General features: G+C 66.3%; 3 protein-coding genes and 1 long non-coding RNA gene across 10 annotated transcripts in view; 2 read left to right on the top strand and 2 right to left on the bottom strand.

The window, feature by feature from the left end:
• The window catches only part of CARD14 (caspase recruitment domain family member 14), a 22,311-nt gene extending 20,644 nt beyond the window's left edge, over positions 1-1,667 (top strand). For 2 of the 4 annotated variants that reach the window (XM_036339147.1, XM_036339146.1), the window contains one exon: positions 650-1,667. In XM_036339147.1, the coding sequence (XP_036195040.1) occupies positions 650-857 (208 nt within the window). In that variant the 3' untranslated portion in view covers positions 858-1,667. The other 2 variants (XM_036339150.1, XM_036339149.1) reach the window with 2 other exon arrangements.
• SGSH (N-sulfoglucosamine sulfohydrolase) lies at positions 1,615-8,131 on the bottom strand. 2 transcript variants are annotated; one of them, XM_036339154.1, is made up of 8 exons: positions 7,951-8,131; positions 6,242-6,402; positions 5,277-5,382; positions 4,935-5,085; positions 4,496-4,652; positions 4,170-4,251; positions 3,560-3,781; positions 1,615-2,927 (listed from the first exon to the last, which is right to left on the bottom strand). In XM_036339154.1, the coding sequence occupies exons 1-8, from the start codon at positions 8,045-8,047 to the stop codon at positions 2,368-2,370; spliced, it is 1,536 nt and encodes a 511-aa protein (XP_036195047.1). In that variant the 5' UTR covers positions 8,048-8,131; the 3' UTR covers positions 1,615-2,367. The 2 variants fall into 2 exon arrangements, with proteins under 2 accessions (XP_036195047.1, XP_036195048.1); XM_036339155.1 differs by having other exon boundaries at positions 3,560-3,763; positions 7,951-8,125.
• SLC26A11 (solute carrier family 26 member 11) lies at positions 5,337-19,775 on the top strand. 3 transcript variants are annotated; one of them, XM_036339152.1, is made up of 18 exons: positions 6,292-6,428; positions 6,559-6,630; positions 8,926-9,158; positions 9,575-9,767; positions 10,402-10,487; positions 10,841-10,920; positions 11,585-11,727; positions 12,030-12,205; positions 13,049-13,121; positions 13,339-13,389; positions 14,478-14,538; positions 15,520-15,575; positions 15,750-15,890; positions 16,125-16,252; positions 16,526-16,625; positions 16,973-17,106; positions 18,157-18,226; positions 19,025-19,775. In XM_036339152.1, exons 3-18 carry the CDS (start codon positions 8,928-8,930, stop codon positions 19,105-19,107), a joined length of 1,806 nt encoding a protein of 601 aa, XP_036195045.1. In that variant the 5' UTR covers positions 6,292-6,428; positions 6,559-6,630; positions 8,926-8,927; the 3' UTR covers positions 19,108-19,775. The 3 variants fall into 3 exon arrangements, with proteins under 3 accessions (XP_036195044.1, XP_036195045.1, XP_036195046.1); XM_036339151.1 differs by lacking the exons at positions 6,292-6,428; positions 6,559-6,630 and adding an exon at positions 5,337-6,175; XM_036339153.1 differs by lacking the exon at positions 6,559-6,630.
• Positions 17,886-24,021, bottom strand: LOC118671233. The gene is made up of 3 exons (XR_004972677.1): positions 23,871-24,021; positions 23,034-23,205; positions 17,886-18,589 (listed from the first exon to the last, which is right to left on the bottom strand). It is a non-coding gene; the product is annotated as an uncharacterized LOC118671233 (long non-coding RNA).

Genomic DNA, 24,021 nt, shown 5'->3' with positions numbered 1-24,021 from the left:
CAAGGCCCTCATGCCCCTGGGGCATGTGACGGGATTCCTGGAAGTGTCACAGGGTGGGTCCCCCACAATTCTGGGACAGAGGCTCCCTGTCCCCCTGGGAAACAGCCCAGAGGACAGCGAGCACTTGGCTCCTACGCTGACTCACTAAGGCAGAGGTCCTCAAACTTTTTAAACGGGGGGCCAGTTCCCTGTCCCTCAGACATTCCACACATGCGCACTGCGGGCCCAGGGCGAGTCGGCTGCTAAGTAGGACAGGCGGCGGCGGCAAAAACACCTGGCGGGCTGGATAAATGTTTTTGGCGGCTGCATGTGACCCGCGGGCCGTAGTTTGAGGACCCCTGCACTAAGGGCCCGTCTGCTGGGGCCACAGGGACCGGCCCGCCCGGTGGCGAGGACCACCTGGAGGCCGTGGCTTGTTCATGGCTGGGGACAAGCCCAGGTGTCCTGGGTCCTTTATAATTTCACACCTGAGGCTGTAAACTAGACGCCGCTCCCACCTGGCTGTGGTCTGGGGCCCTGTCTCTTCAGGACCCCATGAAAGTGGCCGCTGCACCCAGGGGTGTTTGGCCCCCTGGGATCCCGAGCCCGGCCAGCTCCGGGCATGGCCGGGGCAGCACGCTGTCCCCCTGAGCCGCCTCTGGCCCTGCAGGAAGGCCCTGCAGCGGTTGGGCGCCTCGGAGGAGCAGCTCCTGGCGGCCAGCAGGCAGGAGGAGGGCGAGCTGGACAGGGCGCCGCACCCCTGCTGCAGCCTGGCCCCTGAGGGCTGGGGCGACCTGGACACACTGCTCAGCTGCGTCCGCTTCGCCATCTCCGACGAGCAGAAGAAGGTGGTGTGGACAGAGCAGAGCCCCCCCTAACGGATGCTGTGTCCTCTCGGCTGGTGGACCTCACACCCTGTCCTGTGGGCTCAGCTTGGGGTGCTCACCGCACACACCCCCTCCGGTCCCCTCACTGGAGTCTGACCACCACCCTCGCCACGTGCAGGTCACCAATGGGCACTCAGACCGTCTGCTCTTTTCTGCGTAAACTGTCTCCTCACCAGGGCTTGGCTTGGTCTGAACCGACACCGCGAGGACGCCCCACCAGGGTCACGGTGCCTCCCCAGAGCCGGAGGCCCAGGTGTCCCCAGATCGCGCCCATCCGACCGACCCTGCACTTTGCTCTGCATTTCACTGCAGAGGCTCCTCCCACACCCACCGAGGCGGCCGAGGCCAGGCGCCCCTGCCAGGCGAGGAGCAGACCGCCTAGCACCAGCCCTGTCCTCTCGGCTGCTGGGGCTGACGCTCAGTGATTGCCGTTCAGACTGTTTACCCCCAATATCGTCTCCAAGTGACGGACACAGTATCTTCGGTGGGTTTGTGCCCCGAGACGGGCTCCTCCAGGGCTGAGGACTGCCTCTACCAGTGGCCCCCCTCCCCCATCTCAGGCCACCGTGACTCTGACTCCGCCTCCAGGGCTGAGGACTGCCTCTACCAGTGGCCCCCCTCCCCCATCTCAGGCCACCGTGACTCTGACTCCGCCTCCAGGGCTCGGGAGACAGTTGGGCATGGCCCAGGGGAGGCCCCCCAGACTCCCACCCAGCCCAGCCGCAGACAAATGCCCAGGAGGCTGTTGTAAAAAGTTCAGAAACGGACTTGCATGTTTGACTAAAATAAGCGTGTACAATGTTCTGGCCTGTGGCTCAGCCTCGCCCCCAGGAGGGAGGAGGTGGGGAGGGCGGGGTGACAGGAGCCCCCCATTGGGAGAGAAAGCGGCCGCGGGAGGGCAGGGCCTGGAGCATTCGGGCGGCATCTGCGCTAGACCTGTGTCCTCCACAGAAGGGACCGGCCTGCGGACGGCACCCGTGGGCATCAAAAGGATGGATGCCCACGGGCTCAGACCTGCCACTCAGCCTGCCGGGAGCGTCCCCCGGAAACCAGCCCAGGGCCGGGGACTGGGCCCGGTGTCCCCGTGTCTTCAGGACCAGAGATCGATAAAACCAACACTGCAGTCCCAGAGTGGGGTTGGACCTGTCTCCATCCATGTGGCACACGCAGCCCCTCGGCTCCTCTCACGGGAAGGGCATGGACATCTGTGGCTCCAGAGAATGAAGGTCCCGGGACCCAACCAAGGAAATGACCCCTTGTCCAGACCTGTCCTAGGTCGCCCTGGAATTCCTGTGCCGGGACACGGCTCAGACAGGGTGGCGATGTCCCATGGCATGGTGGAGACACCCTCTATACTCCTCCAGGCAGAGGCGGGAAAGAGGCCAGCATCAGGGAGCGCCCTCCTGGGGTGCCCGTGGAGGAGGCTGTGCCTGTGCCCGAGGCTGGCCACGCCCTCCCTGGCAGGGGCGCGAGGACCGGGCCTAGAGGAGGCGCGTGCGGCTCACAGCTCGTTGTGCAGGGGCCGGCACTGGGGCGAGGGCCTCTCCTCCAGGACCCCGTCCGGGGCGCACACCCAGGGGTCCTGGGTCTCCCACTGCCACTTGGCCAGCTGGGCGCGCAGCAGCTCCAGCGCCGGGGCGTAGCGCGGGTCGGCGGCCAGGTTCTGGGTCTCGCGGGGGTCACGGCGGAGGTCGTAGAGCTCCCAGCGCTCCCGGTAGTAGTAGCCGTGCAGGTCCTTGTACCAGCGCGTGGGCCGGCCGGCCGCCGTGCGATTCAGCAGGTCCTGGAAGGTGGGCGACACGTAGAGGTCCTGGTCGATGGGGAAGGGCATCCGGAAGTGCAGGTTGTGCACCAGGCGCAGGGCCCCGCGCTGCACGGAGCGCATCGGGTAGAACATGGTGGCCTCGTGGTGGCTCTGGCTGCCGAAGACCGTGGACCAGGCAGGCTCCGCGTCCAGCGCCGGCAGGAGAGACCGGCCAGTGAGCCGGACCGTCTTGGAGCCGAAGATGGCGTAGCGGGGGTAAGGGATGGAGAACCAGTCCAGCACGGTGGGCGTGAGGTCTGCGGGGAGGGAGGCGCATCAGCACGCGCCAGGCAGGCACGAGGCCCCCAGGGAAGGCCGAGCCTGGGAAGCTGGTGGCCGCCGCTCACCTCAGCCATCAGCAGGGAGGAGCTCCCGGCCGGCACCTGTCCCTGCTGCCCGCCCGCTCTCTCTGCATGACTGACGTTCAGGGTCCTTCTAAGACCCTTCGGGCCAGTGAGGCAGCCCCACCCGGCTCATCGGCTCCTGCTCTGAGCTGCGGCCACAGCGTTCCCACAAGTGCTTTGGGGCCAAAGGGCCGAGGGTGCTGCTGCCCTGACCCCTCAAAGCGGGATCCCTGGGGCTGCGGCATCGGTCCCACCTGGGAAAATGCCAGAGACGCACTCTCAGGCCCCAGCCCCGACCTACTGAGCAGGCACCTGGGTGGGTATCTGGACAGCAACACCCTTTGCTCAGGGTGGGCCGGCGGGAAAGCAAGTCGCAAGGTGGCAAGGCCCCGGCTAGAACCCCAGCTGGGCGCTTGCACGCTGCGTGGCCTTGGGCAACTCACTTCCCCTCTCTGAGCCACCCGGGGGAACCACGTCAGCGAGTGGTTGCAAACAGCCCGGACCTGGTGGCCCGCACTCCCCTTCCCGTGAGGCGCAGGCCGTACCGAGGAGGCTCACGTAGGCCTCGCTGACCTGGCCCCAGCGGCTCGGGTGCTCCGGGGACGACACCAGCAGGGGCTCCGCGGCGCCCGGCCAGTACAGGTTGGTCCTGCCGCTGGGGAAGGGGATGCCGTTGTCGGAGGTGAAGATCACCAGGGTGTCGTTCAGGACGCCGGCTGCCCGCAGCTCCTGCAGCACCAGCCCGATCCCTGCGGGCGGGGAGGGCACTGCTCAGTGCAGATGGACGGACACGGATCACTCCCTCCTCCCCCACCCGACGGTGCGTGCTCTCCCTCCTTCACCAGCCCTGGGCCCTGCACTGTCCCTCCCCCCAGCCTGGGCCTCTGCCCAGCACTGCCCGGCGCCCAACCCACCGCCCCGGAGCAGGTGTGCAGGGCCTCCCAGCCTCCTCCCCGCCACAAGCTGGCCCTCCCTCGGCACTTCCGTGTCACCCCACACACCCACTGCTGCCCTGTTTTCTGGAACCTCAGGTCTTCCCTGTGGGGCTGACAGGGACAGTCGGGCAGGGGCCGGAGACAGGAGTCCCTCCACACCCTCCAGGTCCCAGGCTCCTGGCCCGCACGGACACCCCCACACCGGGACTCCCTGACCCACCTTGGTCCATGCGGCCGATGGTGGTGTACTGAGCGGCCAGGTCAGCCCGGGCTGCCGGGGTGTCAGGGACGAAGTACGGCACCTGAGGCAAGGGGGTGGAGAGGCCACATCAGCACAGAGGCCGGGACCTGTCCAGCCCTGAATCAGGGGCCTGAATCCTCCTGGGAATGGATCAGCCCCCAAGTCCATGGTGTTGGATGCGTCACCTGTGTCCTCACGCCTCTCTCTGCAGGCCCCGCAGAGGGGACCTGGACCCAGGTCAAAGGACCACTTCTGAGCCAAGTCACACCTGGGGCCGGGCTGCCAGCTCGTGGAGAGCCCCCTACCTGCACATCCTGGGGGTCGTAGACCTGTGGGGTCCAGTCTGGGATGCGCCCCATGCCGCTCTCCCCGTTGCCGAACTTCTCGCAGAAGGCCCCATACTGGGGCTGGGAGTGGCCGCAGCGGTGGGGGTCGTGGAAGGCGACGTACAGGAAGAAGGGCCTGCGCAGGGCGGGGCCTCAGTGCCAGGGCCTGGTGTGCGACCCTGGGAGCCCCCTCCTTCAGGCAGGAGCCCCCTCGGCTTTGCCTGCTCCCGTCACTGAGAGTCTCCTGTGAGCCTCACTGCCTCAGTTTCCCCAGGGCCCTCGACCTCTGACCAGGTTCACTGGAGTGTCTGGAACCTTCTCCCCTACCCCATTCCACTGTCTGGAGAACCCTCTCAAGGAAAGATTCTGGGGTGCGTCACATGCCCACCGCCCGGGGTCTGGACTGAGGCCTCTGCACCTGCTGTCCCCCGTCCGCAGGAACTCCCGGACCAGCAGCCGAATCCTGGTGATGTTGCGGCCCACCTGGAGCACGGAGTCGGTCTCCTCCGTGTGCGCGAAGTCGAAGGGGAACACCGCCTCCGGCCCCACGTGCTTCTTCCCGATGATGCCTGGGGCGAGAGGCCGTCCAGAGTCCCCACGGCCTCCCATGCCCTCCGCGCCCTTCTCCGCCCCAGCCCTGCATGGCCTCGACGCAGGCGGCCCGGGCCCAGGGCCCAGCCCAGAGACCCAGCCCTGGGGACCGTGCTCCCAGCGGCCCCGGCGGAGCTGGCTCAGGACGAGCCGAGCAGGAAGCCCTCACCTGTGCGCACGGAGGCGCGGCTGAGCAGCAGCGGCAGGCTCCGCACGCCCTCGAAGGAGCTGAAGTGGTGCACGCCCTGGTGCAGGCCGTACATCCCGTTCTGGTGCTGCGGGGGGGCACCGTGAGCCGGGGACACCGTGAGCCGGGGACACCGTGAGCCGGGGCACCGTGAGCCGGGGGCACCGTGAGCCGGGGCACCGTGAGCCGGGGGCACCGTGAGCCGGGGCACCGTGAGCCGGGGGCACCGTGAGCCGGGGACACCGTGAGCCGGGGCACCGTGAGCCGGGGCACCGTGAGCCGGGGACACCGTGAGCCGGGGCACCGTGAGCCGGGGGCACCGTGAGCCGGGGCACCGTGAGCCGGGGACACCGTGAGCCGGGGGCACCGTGAGCCGGGGACACCGTGAGCCGGGGACACCGTGAGCCGGGGGCACCGTGAGCCCGGGGTGGGGGGCCTGACAGCTCATCACCCCGGCCCCTCACGGCTGTTTAGCCTTCGGGGCCAGCACTCTCACTCCCCACCGCCATGGTGCATCAGCAGGAAATGTGAGACGGGGAGGAGGTGCACCAAGCCCGGTGGCTTTCGCCGTCTCCTCTGCTCGCCGGGACTGCCCTGCTCCCCTGTGTGAGCACACCCCGTGGGGGAAGGGCCAGCGCAGGCCTGCTAACCGGCTGCTCTATGGTGTAAACTCATGGCTGTAACCACTCCGACCAGGAAGATGCCAGCTGATGGCAAAAGGCTCCCCCCTCAGAGGCCCGCCCACAGCGGCCTGTTGGCAGCCGGAGTGTCTGCTCAGGCCACAGGCCCCTCTATGGAGACTCCTCCTCACGGCCTCGCCTCGGGACCACAGCGTGCACCTGCTCACCAGAGGAAGCCATGTGGGGAGTGGGGCATGGGAGGTGAGCACACCCAGGGGGCAGGGAGGGCTCCCCTCCACCAGGCCCTGCTCCTGCCCGGCCCCTCACCTGGGGCAGGCCAGTGAGGAGGCTGGCGCGGCTGGGCGAGCAGCTGCTGACCGAGGTGAAGGCGTTGCGGAAGACCAGGCTGCGCCGGGCCAAGGCGTCCAGGTGCGGCGTGGCGATGGCGCTGTTGTTGTAGGCGCCGCTCTCAAAGCCTCCGTCATCCGCTAGGAGGCGGGGGACACCGGACACGGTGAGCGGGACTCAGGAGCAGCCATGTGTGGGAGGGAAGAGCTGGGTCCTGCGGCAGTGGCCTGGCCAGTGATGCCCAGGTGGGCGAGCCACCCAGGTGGGCATTACCAAGTGGGCATTTGATTCAGCAGGCATGATACCTGAGTAGCAGTGTTACCAGCCAAGCGTGAAAACCAGCGAGCATGTTAGCAGGCAGTACTCAGGTGGGCAGGGCGCTCAGGTGGGCAGGGCACTCAGGTGGGCATGACTTCAGGTGGGCAGGGACCTCAGGTGGGCAGGGCGCTCAGGTGGGCAGGGCACTCAGGTGGGCATGACCTCAGGTGGGCAGGGAGCTCAGGTGGGCAGGGCGCTCAGGTGGGCAGGGCACTCAGGTGGGCATGACCTCAGGTGGGCAGGGCGCTCAGGTGGGCAGGGCGCTCAGGTGGGCATGACCTCAGGTGGGCAGGGAGCTCAGGTGGGCAGGGCGCTCAGGTGGGCAGGGCACTCAGGTGGGCAAGGAGCTCAGGTGGGCAGGGCACTCAGGTGGGCATGACCTCAGGTGGGCAGGGAGCTCAGGTGGGCAGGGCGCTCAGGTGGGCAGGGAGCTCAGGTGGGAAGGGAGCTCAGGTGGGCAGGGCTCTCAGGTGGGCAGGGAGCTCAGGTGGGCAGGGCGCTCAGGTGGGCATGACCTCAGGTGGGCAGGGAGCTCAGGTGGGCAGGGCACTCAGGTGGGCATGACCTCAGGTGGGAAGGGAGCTCAGGTGGGAAGGGAGCTCAGGTGGGCAGGGCGTTCAGGTGGGCATGACCTCAGGTGGGCAGGGAACTCAGGTGGGCATGACTTCAGGTGGGCAGGGACCTCAGGTGGGCAGGGAGCTCAGGTGGGCAGGGAGCTCAAGTGGGCACGTTAGCAGGCAGGTGTGGTGGGGCAGCACTGGGCTTGGCACAAGGAGGTGATCCGTGGGCAGGGCTCCGCTGGTGCCTGGGGGGGGACGTGGAGGGAGCCCTCAGTGGAGGGCGGCCAGGTTGCGATGAGCTGAGGCCTGGCCACAGACCACAGGGTTAATCAGAGCGTCCTGGCCCGGGGCCAGCCCTCAGAAAAGGGGAAGAAAGGGCTGCCCTGTGACAGCCGGGCTGGCCACCCAAACCGGAAGTCTCCTAAGAGCAGGGGGACTGGGAGATTCTGGGAGGGAAGGGGCTGAGGAAGAGGGTGTGGGTGGGAGAGAGCTGACCCTCAGAGCTCTGGGCGTCAGAGAAGCCGCTGGGAGACCGGAGCCCCAGGGCACGTTGGCCTCTGGGGAGGTGGGCATCGCCCAGCTCTGGCCCCCCTGCTGGGCTCTGTGGACCACGAGGTCGGGGCTCTGGACAGGGGAGGGGTGCAGGGTCAGCCGGCGAAGGAGTGGGGGGCTGCATGCGGGGCGATCCCTGCAGACCCCGCAGTGAGCGAGCCTGCCCCGCCTCCCTCTCCACGGAGGGACCACGGGTGTCGGGGCGCAGAGGGAGACGGGCGGCGGCAGTGAGGGCTGCGGGGGAGCGAGGCCACTCACCCAGGATCAGCAGCACGTGGCGGGGGCGCGCCCGGTGCGCGCGGCACAGCCCCAGGGCGAGCAGCAGCGCCCAGCACACCGGCCCGGGGCAGCGCATGGCGGTGGTGCCCGGTCCCTGTCCCAGCTCCGGTCCCGTCCCGGTCCGCCCCGTCCCGCGTCACGTGAGGCCAGCGCCGCCCCGCGGGTCACGAGGCGCCGGCTCCGCCCATGTCCCGCTCCCGGGCAGGTTTGCGGGCCGCGGGGGCGACTTGGGTGAGTCCTCTTGGGGGCGTGGTGGGCAAGCTGCCCGGACGGGCCGGGGTCGCCGAAGGTGCGGGCGCCTCCCGCGGGGACCCCCGCTCCCCACCCACCGCGTCCCTTCCCAGGTTCCTGCCGCCTCTGGTCTCGCTGGGGCCAGGGCCGGGGTGGCTCTGGGAGGGGGCTGTGCACTTGGGATGAGAGGAGGGGCCGCTGGTTCTTCCTGAACCAACCAGAACTCTTGGGGCCCCTCTAGGGTGCGAATGCCACAGGTGGGGTTGGGGCCGCGCAGCCTCAGGATGGGAGACACTCCCGCCCCCCCCCCCCCCCAGCCCAGCGCAGCAGACCCCTGAGGGGGGAAACCTGGGCCTCAGGGCCTTCTGCCCCACCTGCCAGCCTCTCTGCTCCCCGCAGTGGGTGGGGGGGTGGGGAGGAGAGTGAAAAGGAAGCCCCGCCCCCAGGTGTCTTTAGGCTTCTCATCCAGAAACACTTTTCTGTTCTTCCTGCAAGCTCCTGCAGGGGGAGGGCGCCTGGAGGGCAGGCAGGTGGGCTTGGGGGAGAGCACAGGGCAGGGAAGGGAGGGATGGGATGGGGAGGGTGCTGGGCAGGGACCTTGCCCCCGCCGCCCCCTCCTTCCTGTGGGACGCCCCTGTGGGTATCCTGAGTATCCAGAGGCCCCGTCGGAGGCCCCTCTGCGCAGGCTGCTGGCTGCCCTGACTGTGCCCCCCGCCCACACAGGCATGGCGTCTGGGAAGAGAATGGAGCCAGCCATGCCCTGGTCCCCCCGCCCGGCCCCGAGGGCCTGCAGCTGCCCCCCTGCCGCCCTGCGGAGGTGGCTGCCCCTCCTGGCCTGGATGCCCCACTACTCCACGCAGTGGCTGAGGATGGACCTCATCGCGGGGCTCTCGGTGGCGCTCACTGTCATCCCCCAGGCGCTGGCCTACGCGGAGGTGGCTGGACTCCCTCCCCAGGTGAGTGTCTGCCCGCTGTCCCCACATCCCCCCACACCGCCTGCCTCCTCTCTGGGCCTCTGCCCGCCGGAAGCAGAGCAGAAATGCCCGCCTGGTGTTGCCCCCAGACCGGGAAGCCTTGGTTTGCCGTTAGAACCTGTGGCTGCCTTTGGGCCCCTCATGTGGCCGTGCGGCACCAGCTGGTCCTGCGCTGCCTGGGGACCGGCGGAGGCCCCTGGAAGAGCGGTTCCGACTCAGACCCAGACAGAAGCCCAGGCGTTTGTGCTCGTAGGCGGCTGAGAGGGAGCAGGTGCCCTGCCTGTGTGCCGAGGCCACAGCGGCCCGGGGCCCTGCGCTCAGACATGGACACCAGGGGCCCCGTGACCCTGTGACCCCACGACGCGCCTCCTGGGTGGTCCTTGCTCTCTCCCTGGCAGTATGGCCTCTACTCTGCCTTCGTGGGGTGCTTCGTGTACTTCTTCCTGGGCACCTCCCGCGACGTGACTCTGGGCCCCACGGCCGTCATGTCCCTCCTGGTCTCCTCCTACACCTTCCGTGAGCCTGCCTACGCCGTGCTGCTCGCCTTCCTGTCCGGCTGCGTCCAGCTAGCCATGCGGTTCCTGTGCCTGGGTGAGGCCCCGGGCCTTCCTGCGTGGGGCTGCCTGGGGTGGGGGTGGGGAGCTGCGGTTCTGCTCTTCCTGGGCAGCCAACTGAGACACCTGTCTCAGGGTGCCCTGCCCTCAACATTGGAAAATACATATTTCTGTTGATTTCAGAGAGGGAGGGAGAGGGAGAGAGAGAGACGTCAATGATGAGAGCATCATGGATCGGCTGCCTCTTGCACACCCTGTACTGTGGATCGAGCCCACAACCCGGGCCTGTGCCCTGACTCGGAATCAAACCGTGACCTCCTGGTTCATGGGTCAACGCTCAACCCTGAGCCACGTCAGCCGGGCTGCTCGCAACACTTCTTGGCCTTTCAGGGGCGGTCCCTGTGAGGGTCCCTGTGAGGGTCCCTGTGAGGGTAGGTGGGGCGCCTCAGCCCCCCGCACTCCCCTATTCTGCTTAGGAGCCAGGCTGCTTGGAGAAGGGCCTAAGGCCTCAGACCCGAGCCTGGCCTTCTGCTCTCCAAACCTGCCAAACGGTGTGCGCCCACCAGACTCAGCCCCAGCCCCACCCACGCCCCCTCTCTGGCCCATGTCCATCCCCGGCCTCCATGCACCGCGGCCTCCAGGACCAGCTCAGTGTCCCCCTTGGCCGCCAGGGTTCCTGCTGGACTTCATCTCCTGCCCCGTCATCAAAGGTTTCACCTCCGCCGCTGCCATCACCATTGGTGTCGGGCAGATCAAGGTAAGCCTCTGGTGATGGACACATCCTTGGGCCAATGGTGGAGGAGTCTGCGTGGCGGGGGGCGGGCCGCACCGTGACCGACACGGCTGCAAGCCAATTACAACAGGGCCTGCCGGATGGGCGAGGTGGGACCAGTGGGTCTCCTTCCCTGGAGGTCCTCCAGATTGGTTTTCCTGGGAGATGAAAATAATGGCAGGGCGTGTCATTGCCCCGAAAGGCTGTGAAATGCCCTCTCCTGGGGTTCACTTGTCCGTCTTTGGGGGCTGGGCATGGCCAGGTGGTCCCTGGGGCCCGGTGGGCGGAGCCTCGGGCCTCACTGGGGAAGGGCGTCTGACCAGAGCCCCTTTGGCCAGAACCTGCTGGGACTGCAGCGCGTCCCCAGACAGTTCTTCCTGCAGCTGTACCACACCTTCCGCAGCCTCGGGGAGACCAGGTAGCCCGCCTGCCTTTGCCCCCCGCACAGGGAAGCTCCCCCCACACCCTGCTCCTGGCCCCCCTCCTCCACTCTGGGCCTTGCTGCTCAAACACGGTTCCCTAGGGCAGCCCTGTCGGCATCACCGGGAGCCCAGAGCTGCTGAGTCAGCCAGGGGCATGTGCAGGGGGAGAGTCGGCTCCCGGCAGCCTCTCTTGGGGGGTAGCAGTGGGAAGAGACCGTGTGATAGAGAAGGACCAGGCCCCTCTGAGAAGGGCAGGAGGTCAGTGTGGAGGAGAGGACACGGCCGGGGGAAGGCACGCCTCGGTGCCCGGGCGACGGGTGGCAGGTAGGGCCACGATGAGAGCCAGGGTTCCCGCATCGAGCATGGCCCTCCAGTGGAGGGGCCCTCCCAGAGGGGGTGCAGGTGAGAGGGACGACAGGAGGTGCTCCTCGCTGAGTCCCGCTGGGAGCCGGGACCCCTCTGCAGGGAAGCAGAGGGAAGAAGTGATTGCCAGGGCTGTGGGGAGCGGTGCTGAGGCCTGGAGGCATGGGGAGCGCTGTGCCGTCCTCCTGCCTTCTGATGGCCTCGGCTGACTCCCTGGAAGCACAAAGAGCCACCGAGAGAGGTTTCGGGCAGGGGGTCACCTGTGGGCCAGTCGGCGGTGACGGCGTCTGTCCGCAGGGTGGGCGATGCTGTGCTGGGGCTGGTCTGCCTGCTGCTGCTGCTGCTGCTGCGGCTGATGCGGGCCCACGCGCCCCCCGTGCACCCCGACACGCCCCCCGGAGTGAGGCTCAGCCTCGGGCTGGTCTGGACGGCCACGACCGGTGAGGGCCTTGTGGAGGCCAGTCCCACAGCTGGGCCCCACCTCCCGATGGGTGCCTGGGGCGCGGGTGCTGGGTGGAGCCACCCTAGAGACTCTCCCTGCCCGGTCTCGGTGTGGCTCCGGCCTGGGACGTTTAGCGCATGGGGTGGTTCTGATGTGCAGTGCAGCTGAGGGCACGGCTCTGCTTTGGGGGTTTTCCACCCGCACCCTCCCCCAGGGAGGAGCGTGAGGGGGCGTGGCTGGGGGGCTCCTGCTCCTTCTCCAGAGGAGCCAGGTGTCCTCACAGGCCCCCTCCGTCCGCAGCCCGCAATGCCCTGGTGGTCTCCGGCGCCGCCCTGATGGCCTACTCCTGCGACGTGGCCGGGCACCGGCCCTTCGTCCTCACTGGGGAGGTGGTGCAGGGGCTCCCTGCGGTGCAGGCCCCCCCCTTCTCAGTGACCACGGCCAACGGGACGGTCTCCTTCACCCAGATGGTCCAGGTGGGTAGGGAGGGAGCCAGGCCGCCTGCTTGGGCTGCAGGGGCCTCGGGGCCTGGTCTATCCCCCGAAGGCACCCGCTGGTGGCAGGGAGCCCTGAGCCCGGACAGACTGCCCGGTCCTCGGGAAGGGGTGTCTGGGGGCAGGGACAGGCAGGGGAGAATTCCAGATCGGGCACAGCCCCAGGGCCTCACACTTGTTTTTCTGCCTCGTGCACACGGTAGCAGGGTGTGCTGCGTCCGCACCAGGCGTGTGTGAGCTCACAGCCCTGCAGCCGAGTGCGTGTGCCTCCTGTGCCTGTGGGCGGCCGGTGTCTGCTCTGGCTTCACAGAGCAGCATTCCAAGATACCCCGCCCCGTGCCCCAAGCCAAACCACACGAAACCGAAACAACAAAAAGATGATCAGAAACACAAAATTAAGGAAGATGGGAGTCGGACCCGCTACAAACTGATGGTGGTGTGACCCTGAGCCGAGGCGGCATCGGGAAGGGAAGTCCTTTCTTTCTTTCCTTGAAAGCCTGTGCTGGTCCCCGGGTGTGTACCTGCCCTTCTTCCCTACTCGGCCCCTTCCTGCCCTTTATTTTTTAAAAAAACATGTTTATTGATTTCCGAGAGGAAGGGAGAGGGAGAGAGAGAGAAACATCAATGATGAGAGAGAACCATCAACTGCCTCCTGCACGTCCCCCGCTGGGGATGTGCCCGGAACCCCGGCCTGGGCCCTGCCCGGAACCGAACCGGAAACCTCTTGGTTCATAGGTAGATGATCCACCCCTGAGCTGCACCGCTGGCGGGAAGGGGGAGCCCTTTCCTGCCCCTGCGGGTCACTCGCCCTCCCTCTCCCCTCAGGACATGGGGGCCGGGCTGGCCGTGGTGCCGCTGATGGGGCTGCTGGAGAGCATCGCCGTGGCCAAGGCCTTCGGTAAGACGCCGCCTGCCTCGCTCGCCCGCTTTCGTCTGAAACCCACAGACACACACCGCGTGTGCGTGTACGTTCGCGTATGGTTCATGCATGTTTACATTTACGCTTCCAGACCGAGTGCTGTAGGTGGGAATGTGTAGCCTGTTTTTCATCTCATGAACATTTTCCTAGTGAGGTCTTCTGTGTGGTGACGGGTTTTATCGTTCCTTCTCTTCAGCGTCTCAGAATAACTACCGCATCGACGCCAACCAGGAGCTGCTGTCCATCGGTGAGGGCCCGCCGGGCGCATCTCCGCCTGTCGAGTTGGGCCGATGGTAGCGATGCCCGTTCTGGCGGTGTTAGCGTGGACTCCCTCTCAGGTCCCCGCGGGGCTCAGCTGCTCGCGGAGGGAGCTGGCCCATCCGACTGCAGCTTACTGAGCCGCTGTGGACCACACCCTGGGCCTGCGGCTGGTAAATGCCGAGGAGTAAATGCCGAGGGCGCCTCCCCTCGGGGCCAGGTTGACTCTGCTGGGGTGCGGTGCCCCCTCCTGTTCGTGGCTGCCTGGCCGGGAGGGGCCTGTGCCAGACGTCACACTTCCTTTTCTTTTGTCTTTGTGGCCCCGGCCTCTGTGGTGGTTCCTTTTGAGACCACGGCTTGAGTCTTCAATTCTGTGATCATTGCTGCTTTTAAGTAAAGAGACATATATATATATATACATATATATATATGTATATATATGTATATATATATGTATATATGTATGTATATATATATTTTTTTAACGTATATATTTTTCATTGATTGCAGAGAGGAAGGGAGGGAGAGAGAGAGAAACATCAGTGAGCCTAGGGGTGACCGTGGCCTTTGCCTCGCCAGCTGATGTCTGGCCGGATCTTAGAACATAAGCAGGTCCTGGTTCTGAGTGGACCCACCCTGAGCAGGACTTGGACCTGGGTCCCGTGGTGGGTTTTTCAGAAGCAGGGGAGACCGTGGTCTTTGTGACGGTCCCTGGAGGAGACGGAGGCTGTGCGCCGATGGACGTGGGCCCGCGAGCTCGGTCCTTAGGCCCGTGCCTGGCCTGGGCGGGCTCCGTCCACTGGGTTATCATGTGCAGTGCATGGTGGGGACCTGCTGTGAACTCGCCGTCCCCTGCTGGGGGCGCCTCTCTGTCCTGCGGGAAGAGAGCGTGTTAACTCCCACAGCAGGAAAGCGAGCGTCCACTGGGGAGCTTGGCATCTTCGCCCTTCCCGTCAGGAATGGGGCATCCCCAGGGCCCCCCCTGACCCCCCATCTCCTGTTTCCTTCTGGCTTTACTCCGTCCGCCACCTCCGCCTGGTTCTCCCTCCCGGTAACCCTCTCCCGCTTCACGCCCAGGCCTGACCAACGTTCTGGGCTCCTTCTTCTCTTCCTTCCCGGTCACCGGCAGCTTCGGACGGTGAGTGTCCGCCCTGCTTGTCTGAGTCCCTGGGAGGTCCTGGCCGAGGCTGAGGTCCTGTCGGCTCCCCGATCAGCTTCCCTGGGGGCGGCCGGCGGCCGGGAAAGGCCTCCATGGACAGGCGCACGCAGCAGGGTGCGCCCCGAGGGGTGTAGCTGGCCCGGGGCGCGGTTCGTCATTGGCGGGTGGATGAGGCAGCCCCCTGCTGCTGGGTCGGCCGCGGGTGGTGGAGGGGGTTCTGGGCAGAGAGCTCCTATATCAGGTGTGGGTGCAGGGCTCCCAACAGCCCCTGCGGCTGAGCCAGGAAGGAGCCTGTTCCCGCCAGGCCTGCCCCCAGGAGCCCACGGCGGGTTTGGCGTCCTCACGGGTGTTTGTGCTCACAAGTATGTACTCACATGCACTCGTGTGTCCGCACATGTGACGTGTGTATGGGTTAAGTGGGACCCCTCACCTGACAGCCCCGTCAGTTTTTCTCCATGAAAGCAGCAGCCCCGCCCCCCCGCATCCTTCCCCAGGGCCCGGGACCCCGGGGGCGGGCGTGTTATTGGGCAGATCCGCCCAACCAGCGCCAGCTATGGCGGCTCCAGCCCCAGACCCGGGTGCCTCTCTCAGGAGGCCCGGAGCCGGCGGCGTGGCTTCTTCTGGGGCCACGCTCGTGGCTGGCAGGTGCCGTCTCGCTGCGTCCCCCACGTGGTCGTCCCTGTGTCCGTCCTGGCGTGTCTGTCCTGACCCGTCTCCTTAGAAGGACAGCAGTCAGGACGAGGGCCTTGCTTAGTGGGCTCAGCCCTCAAGGCTCTGCGGGCGGGGCTGCCTGCGCAGGGTCAGGGGGAGGGCACCGCAGCCAGTGGGAGGCTGATCGCTGTGCCCAAAGCTCCAGGTGCTCCTAAGCCTTGGGGCACCCCTGTCCCCGGAGACCAGCTGCCTGTGTGGACTGACACCCCCTGCCCTGGCCGCCACTGATGGTCTCCATGTCGCCTTCAGGACGGCCGTGAATGCCCAGTCGGGGGTGTGCACCCCTGCGGGGGGCCTGGTGACAGGTGAGCCCCCACACACTGCACCCCTGTGTGCTGAGGCCGTGACATGGGAGGAAGGGGCAGGAGGACCACAGTGCAGTCGGCCTGGCCCCCCGCTGCATCCCGGGCGGGATCCCCCTGAGTCCTGGGTGAGCTCAGGGCCCTGGTCAGTGGTGTCTCCCCCCCACACACACACAGGGGTTCTGGTGCTGCTGTCGCTGGGCTACCTGACCTCGCTCTTCTACTACATCCCCAAGGCCGCGCTGGCGGCCGTCATCATCATGGCCGTGGCCCCGCTGCTGGACACCGGGATTGCCTGCACGCTGTGGCGCGTGAGGAGTACGTGGCTCCGCGTCTGTCAGTGCGAGGTCGCGGCAGCCCTGCTGTCCCCGACCACAGTGCCAGCTGGAGCTGGAAGCTCACATGGTTCTGGGAGGTGTCACCCCGGGGTCAGGGGTCAGGCCCCGAGAGTGCCTTCAGCCCCTGCAGGGGTGGGGGTCTCCCCTCCTCCTGCCCCCCCCCACCCCGACCTGACACCTGCCGGAGGAGGCCTCAGCGCACCCCTCTCCTCAGGGCTGGACCTGCTGCCCCTGAGCGTGACCTTCCTGCTCTGCTTCTGGGAGGTGCAGTACGGCGTCCTGGCGGGCACGCTGGTGTCCCTGCTGGTCCTCCTGCGCTCCGTGGCCAGGCCCGGCGTGCAGGTACCGCCACCGCCGCCCGCAGGGCCTGCCGGCCTTGGGCCGAGGGGCAGGACCCCGCGCAGGACCCTGGCTCTGCATCTTGAGCGTCCCGTGTGGGTGTGGCCCAGGGCACTGCTGAGCGACGGCTCAGCCGGTGGCGGGAGTGACCACAGCTCCCTGCGCGGTGGGCGGGGGCGGTGAGGGCTCGTGCAGCTCTGCCCCTGTTCCCCCGGCCTGGCCCACTGCCCCACCCGACGTGCCCCCAGGACTCACGGCTCCCCCGCCCCGTGCCAGGTGTCTGAGTGGCCGGTGCTGGTGGTGCAGCCGGCTGGCGGCCTGCACTTCCCCGCTGTTGAGGCCCTGCGCGAGGCCGTGACGAGCCGGGCCCTGGGAGGTACGTGGCCGGCAGGGATGGCTGCGTGTGACGTCCGAGCTCCCCGCGTCCCCTCCGCACCCAGCCTGCTCCCGGGGCCCCAGGCCCTGCCCTCGGTCAGGGAGGAGGTCTGGGCATCCCCAGTGGCATCCCCCGGGCCTGGCCCCTCACTCCCGGCGCTCAGTGAGGGTGGCGTTTCCCCAGCATTGCCCTGAGCGCCTGATCCCTCTGGGACTTGGTGTTTGGGGAGAAGGGAAAGGGCTGTTGTCGCGGCCCCCGGACTCCTCCCGCCGGGCCGGAGCTGTCCATGGCCTCGCCGTGCCCATGCCTCCCCCTCCCGGTGTGACTGCCCGCGCCTGTTCCTGCAGTGTCCCCACCGCGCTGCGCGGTCCTGGAGTGCAGCCACATCTGCAGCCTCGACTACACGGTGGTGCTGGGGCTCCGGGAGCTGCTGGAGGACTTCCGGCGGCAGGGCCTCACCCTCGCCCTCGTCGGCCTGCAGGTGGGCATCCCAAACAGCCGGCACCTGCCGCTCTCACCAGCCCTGAGGCCGGTGTTATCACCATCCTCCTGCCGGGACGAGGGTGTCACGGCCCAGAGAGGCTGAGAAACTTGCCCAAGGCCACACAGCGAGGATGGCGGCCATGCATCCCACTCGGCATCTGGCCTCAGGGCTTTGCTCCTGACCGTTAGGTTCTGTGTCATGTTTGCAAGACACTCGTCTGTGTTCTTTGTACTTATTTAAAAATACTTCTCTTTTCTTAAAATACAATTTTACTAGAGGCCCAGTGCATGAAATTCATGCACTGGTAGGGTCCCTAGTGGCTGCTGGCTGCCAGCCGGGTACTCCCTCCCTTCCCCCGGCCGGCCCCGCCCCCTGGTCGAACTCCCGGTCAAGGGGACAATTTGCATGCTGTGCTTTTTTTAAAAAAAATTTTTTTAAATATATTTTATTGATTTTTTTACAGAGAGGAAGGGAAAGGACAGAGAGTTAGAAGCATCGATGAGAGAGAAACATCGATCAGCTGCTTCCTGCACACCCTCCACTGGGGATGTGCCCGCAACCAAGGTACATGCCCTTGACCGGAATCAACCCGGGATCCTTCAGTCCGCAGGCCGATGCTCTCTCCACTGAGCCAAACTGGTCAGGGCATGCTGTACTTTTATTATATAGGATTGATGTCAGAGAGGAAGGAAGAGTTAGAGAGAGAAACATCAATGATGAGAATCACTGATCGACTGCCTCCTGCACGCCCCCTACTGGAAGTTGAGCCCACAACCGGGGCATGTGCCCTGACCTGGAATTGAACCATGACCTCCCGGTTCATACATCAATGCTCAACCAGTGAGCCATGCCAGCCAGGCCTAAAAATCTCTCTTAACACCGTCCCTGTCCCCGGGGGCCTGGTCTGTACTCCGTTTCCCTGAGGGGGGAGTGGTACCCACCTGGGGACGGTGAGAGAGACCGTGCTCGCCTGTGGGCGCTGGGTGGGCTGCCCCGTGGCCACAGCATGGTGTCCCTGCCCGGCGCTGACCTCTCTCTGTCCCGCAGGAGCCCGTGCTCCATGTCCTGCTGTCCGCTGACCTGAATTTCCAGCACTTCCCCAGCCTGGAGGAGGCAGGTAGGTGCCGGCAGGTCACCGTGGACTCTGGGCTCGGACGCTGCGTTTGGTTGTGAGGAGCGAGGATGGACTCTCTGGGGTGGGGGTTCTATTTTTCGGGGCGTGTCTGAGGTTGAGGCCCAGTTTGCACACAGTGAGTCGCAGAGATCTTCGACTTCAGTCCGGGTTCTGATGGGCCCTGCAGGGCGCCCCAGCGGGATGTAGAAAAGGCTGTCACTCTTGAGCAGCCCTGCCCGCGAGGGGAGCCCGTCCTTTCATCTCGAGCACCATGGACGGTCCTAGACCCTGGTCGTGTCTGGTTTCTCGGCTCCGTGTGGCACCGAGACGTCTCTGTTGTTGCTGGAAGGAGCAGCACTGATGCCCCTGCATAGGAGGAGGGTGCAGGGGGCGGGGGCGGGGATGACAGGCAGGCACAGCCACCAATCAGGGCCACTGTGGTGCGGAGAGGGATGCAGTGACGAGGGCGTGGGTGCCGCCCAGGGACCCTGAGATGAGTGAGGCCTTTAACCCCATTCTGTGAGCTGACCCCGTCTCACTGGAGCTTGTTTAGCACTTTAAAATGTTGTGTTTGTTTGCTTATTTTAAATATATTTTAAAAAAGAGGAAGGGAGAGGGGAGAGGGAGAGAAACATTAATGAGAGAGAGTTATGGATCGGCTGCCTCCTGCATGTCCCCGATTGGGCATCGAGCCCTCAACCCGGGCATGTGCCCTGATGGGAACGGACCTCCTGGTTCATAGGTCGACGCTCAACCACTGAGCCATGCCGGCCGGGCAAAAACATGTTGCATTTTCTGCAGAGAAATACCTGAGTCAGGAGCCGGGCACCCAGCCCCACAGCTTCAGCGACGACCCTGTCCCGGAGCCCTCGCTGCCCTGCTGAAGGCCGGAGCGCCCGAGGGCAGGGCGGCCGAAGGTTCTCCTGCGAGGCCGGACGCTGCGCTGGCCGGAGGGTCTGCGGAAGCTGCAGCGGGACCCGGAGGAAGGACATGGCCCCACTGGTTCCCCCCGGGACGATGGAAGCTTGCCCTCCTGCCGACCTGGGGCAGAGCCCTTGTTTGGAGAGAGACTTCTAGAAAGACAGACCCCAGGCTGTCAGCCTGGGCCAGGAAGGGTCCCCGCAGCCCAGCCCCTTCCTGGCTTGGGGGGCGGGTGGGGCGCATCTGCCGGGGGTGCTGTTCCCCGCCCCCCTTCGGCCCCGGCCCCCTGCCGTTCTGGGAGGAACAAAGTGTGCCAATGGCCTCGTGTCTGCTGAAGGGCGGTGAGGCTGCACAGTGAATTTTCACTGTAGTTGTTAATCCTCATGGGAAGGTATTTTTCCATTGATTTTTAGAGCAAGCGGAAGGGAAGGGGAGAGGCAGAGAAACATCGCTGGGTGCCTTCCACGCGCACCCCGACCGGGGCCGGGGATGAGCCTGCAACCCAGCTGCGCTCCTTCACTGGAGTCCAGCCGGGACCCTTCTGTCCACGGGCCGACACTGTCCGCGGGGCCAAACCAGCCCGGGCACGTTTGCGCGTTTGTTTTTTAATTAAAAAAAGTAATAACCTTCATGTTTCTGTAAGAGTCAGATGCTTACATTGAAAGCTTCAGGAAGCCATCCCCAGTCCGTGTGGGTGAGCCCAGCTGGGGCGCGTGGGGTCCCCACGGTGCTCTGTGAGCTGGCTCCCTGCAGTCCCTGCGGGGAGGTGTTTGCCGTGGTGGTAACCAGGGAAGCCGTGGTTTCTGTGGCTGCCGGGATTCTGCATGGGCGTGATTTCCCTCCTGGGCTCCTACCCGCACTGTCGCCCGGCAGCATGGCAGGCGGGTTGGAAATTCCCCCTGCGGAGTCACACGAGGACCGCTGTGCTGGGCAGCAGTGAGCCGCCTCCTGTGCAGACGGCTGTGGTGCCCAGTATCCCTTGTCCCTGACCCTTCCCGTCACACAGATTAGAGGGAGCAGAGGGGGACGAGCGGCCTGGCGTGTCGTTGGCACTAAGGGGTAGCGGCAGCTGTTGTGGAGGGACCTGTGACGGGACGGCCCAGAGCCTGAGGCCCACACGGGGTCACCCGGCATAGGAACCTGACCCCAGCATAGGAACCGATACTATGGCCCGGCTTTGGGGAGAAGGAAGAGCTTTTATTGCGAGTTCAGCGCAAGGAGACTGGGCGGGGCTCAAATCGCTCCCCATCCAGGGTTCCGGCGGGATCCTAAGGGGCTTCAGCACCAGGTCTCCCTGGACAGCCCCCCCCCCCCCCCCCCCCGTTGTGGCCTGAGGTTCCCATGGCTTCCGTTCTCGTGGTTCCATGGGGGAAGCAGTTAAGGGCTCACACATGTCCCGTGTAAGTGGGTTCCACGGGTCCCCCGTAAGTGGGGGAAACTTGGGTTCCAGATCTCGTTAGAAGCAGGACAGGACCAGTTTGAGCTGGTTCTGCGGCTCCAGGGCAGGTCCACAGCCTCCACCGCCCTCTGGACACTCAGCAGAGGTGCCACCAGCCGGACAGGGTCCAGGCTGCGGCCCTTGTGCCCCTGGACACGGATGAGGTCCACTGGCGCCCCCACCATCTGATGGTGGCAGTGGCAGCGTGGGGCAGGGCCGGGCATTCCCTTGGCCTGCTGGGTCCCACCGTGGAGTGTGGCTGAGCACTGAGTCCCCACAGAGCCCCTACCGCTAGGACCGGAAGGCCCGCCCAATTAGGTGCGCTCCCTCCAAGGACAGAGAGCTTGGTGACCAGGGCCAGGCTGCCCCCCCCCCCCTTTCTTTCTGGCAAGCTCTGCTGGGGCCCCCAGGAAGTCACCACCAGGTCAAAGGCCACAGCCGTGGACGCTCCCTGGATCCTGCCTGGATCCCAGGTGAGCTAGATGGGGGGGTGACTGGTTGTACACCAGAGTCCACGTCCGTGGAGGCTGCGTGAATGCAAGAACGCGCCCCGCGACCTCTGCTCGGGGCCGAAACACTGGCTGCGCGCAGTCCTGCAATTGAACCCTGACCTGGTTCATAGGTGGATGCTCAACCCCTGAGTCACACCGGCCGGCCGCGCGCGCGGGCGGGAATAATCACTTTAATTGGCATTTGTAGCCGCAGTGGCGGTGCCAGGCTCCCAGGAGCGCCTCAGGCTGCTCTGGTTGGGGGAGAGGAAGGTGAGGAGTGAGGAAGAGTATCGCACACTTGGCTGCGGGCCTGAGCACCAGCCCTGGCTGTGTTGTTGTTGTTGTTGTTGAGCAGCCCTGGGGTGCGGGGCCAGGAGCTCACAGACGAAGAAGCAGGCACAGAGCAGGGTGGGGTGAGACCAGACCCCGTGGCCTCTTGGTTATCAGTGACCAGGGGCCTGCGCGGGGCAGCAGGCGTCCACTGCCAAGTTGTGGTCACTCACTGGGCCCCTGGCCGCCATAGGATGGGGCTGTGACCTCCCCTTTGCACCCGAGTGGCCTGAAGCTTGTCAGGGACCTGCCTGGTGGCCGTGGCCCTTCTCCCACTGCCACGGGCTCTGCAGGGGCGTGGATACTGTGCAGGGCACTGGGTGCTGGGCTGGGGACCTGCGCGCATTCCCCACTTCGGCTACCAAGGGCCCCGGTATCAGGGCAGCGGGGGCGGATGTGGCTGGGGGAGACCAGGGTGCAGACTGGCTGGAGTCAGTGCTTCCCCCCCACCCCCTCCCCCGCCTCCTGGCAGGCAGCGCCCCCGGGCACGGGTCCACTGGGGGGCGCCACCGTCACCAGCAGGGACATTCCGGTCACACCAGCAGGGACCCTGCAGCACTGCCAGGGGCGGGAGGAGGGGCGGGACTGAGGCGGAAACGAAACCAAGTGGCCTAGGGAGGTGGTGGTGGGGGGTGCTGTGCTGGAGCCCGCAGAGGGTCTGGGTCGCAGCAGGGAGAGCTGGGCAGTGGCTTCTGCGTCCAGGTGTCTGTCCCCCACCAAGCCCTCCCCTCTGTCCCCTCTCCTCCAGCCGCCTCTTCCCCGGGCACAGGTTTCGGTTTTGCAGCCTGGGTCCCGCCCACCCCGCCCTCCAGCCCCGCCCCGCCCCGCCCAGCCCTCCGGCACCGTGCATTCCAGGGCCTCACAACACTCCCCGAGGGAGGCCCAACCCCGGGGCAGGCGAGGCGACCCTGGGCCAGAAGCGTGAAGTCAGAACCTGAGAAGGGCCTCCCCGGGCGGATGGTGGACCGGGCGGCCAGACCCGGGGCGGCGCCTCCCCGGGAATCCTGCCCTTTTGCCAGTTGCAGTGACAGAAAAGAATTGTTCGGGAAACAGTAACTTTACAAGAATGGCTTCCCTGCCCACAGCCCCAGCCACCCAGAGCGCGGCTTCTCCCAACAGGACGGCTGCCTGGCAGGGCTCAGGGCCGGGGGCACCTGCTTGATGGTGGCCTTGAGAGCCAGCGGGTGGAGGGGGCACAGAATGAGGGAGAGGCAAGACGGTTGGGTCTGCACCCGCTCCAGCCCCACCCACTCGTCTCCCACTCACCTCGGCCCCACCCACTCGTCTCCCACTCACCTCGGCCCCACCCACTCGTCTCCCACTCACCTCGGCCCCACCCACTCGTCTCCCACTCACCTCGGCCCCACCCACTCGTCTCCCACTCACCTCGGCCCCACCCACTCGTCTCCCACTCACCTCGGCCCCACCCACTCGTCTCCCACTCACCTCGGCCCCACCCACTCGTCTCCCACTCACCTCGGCCCCACCCACTCGTCTCCCACTCACCTCGGCCCCACCCACTCGTCTCCTATCCACTCACCTCAGCCCCACCCACTCGTCTCCCACTCACCTCGGCCCCACCCACTCATCTCCCACTCACCTCAGCCCCACCCACTCGTCTCCCACTCACCTCAGCCCTGGTTTTCCGGGTTGGGGGGGGGCTTTGAGCTTGGCACAGTTCAGTGGTTAGAAATAAACGGGAAGGAAGGCCTGGCAGCTGGTTGAGTAGAGAAGGCATCCCCCCAGCCCCAGGCCCTGGTGCAGGTGACACCGTGGGTTTCGGAGCCGCTGGCGCTTCTGGTCTGTGGGGAGGAAGAGCATGGGGAGGACAGCTTGGGGATTCGAGAGGCCTGGGCTGTGGGAGCCATGGAAGGTCTTTGAGAGAGAGAGTGCCCAAGCCATGGTGGGGGTGGCTTCCGGGCTGTGGTGGGGAGGGCGAGGTGGAGGCCAGGGCTTGGCTGTGGCAGGCGAAGCCAGGGCACCGCACACCCGAGCGTCTTCGACCTGGCCCTGCCCTGCCCTGCCCGTGGAGGTCACCGTTTGGTGGAGACGAGCCGCAGTAGCAGCGGGCAGGCAGCCCTGCCCAGAGCAGTGAGGGGAGGCGGGGCCTCAGCAGGAGGGACTAGCCTCGCGGCAGGGCAGGCGGACCTCGGCTCCAGCAGCCAGACCGTCCTCTCTCCCCCTGGTGTGCCCCGCGGCCCTGGGGGCGGGGACCCTTGGCCTGAGTTTGGCCTTGGCCTGGACAAGCATGGCCCCGCCCGTGCGTCCACGCTCTCCCCCCCCCGCCCCCCCCGCAGTGGGCGTTCCCAGGCAGCGGTCAGACAGGAGATCGGGCTTCGTAGGTGGCGACCCCTGCCCGTCAGCAGGCCCCTGGCTGGGGCCCAGCAGCCCTGCGCAGCCGTCCCTGCGGCCAGCTCTCCCGGTCCCCGGGGCTGTCCTGTCTGTGGGCTCCGTCTGGATGCCTCACCTGAGCCTCCTCACCCGGGAACCAGGGCTTTTGTCTTGGTAGCACCTGGCCCTGGGCACGCAGCGGGCACCTCACCCACAACTCCGGGGGCTTTGCATGTGCTGTGCCCTCCGGGGACGCTCCCTGCTTCCACCCGCCCCTCCTCAGCCCC

This window comes from Myotis myotis, unplaced genomic scaffold (genome assembly GCF_014108235.1).
Source record: "Myotis myotis isolate mMyoMyo1 unplaced genomic scaffold, mMyoMyo1.p scaffold_m19_p_17, whole genome shotgun sequence".
Lineage (NCBI taxonomy): Eukaryota > Metazoa > Chordata > Mammalia > Chiroptera > Vespertilionidae > Myotis > Myotis myotis.
Note: the sequence above shows the minus strand (reverse complement) of the source record. Positions and strands in the feature narration are given on the sequence as shown.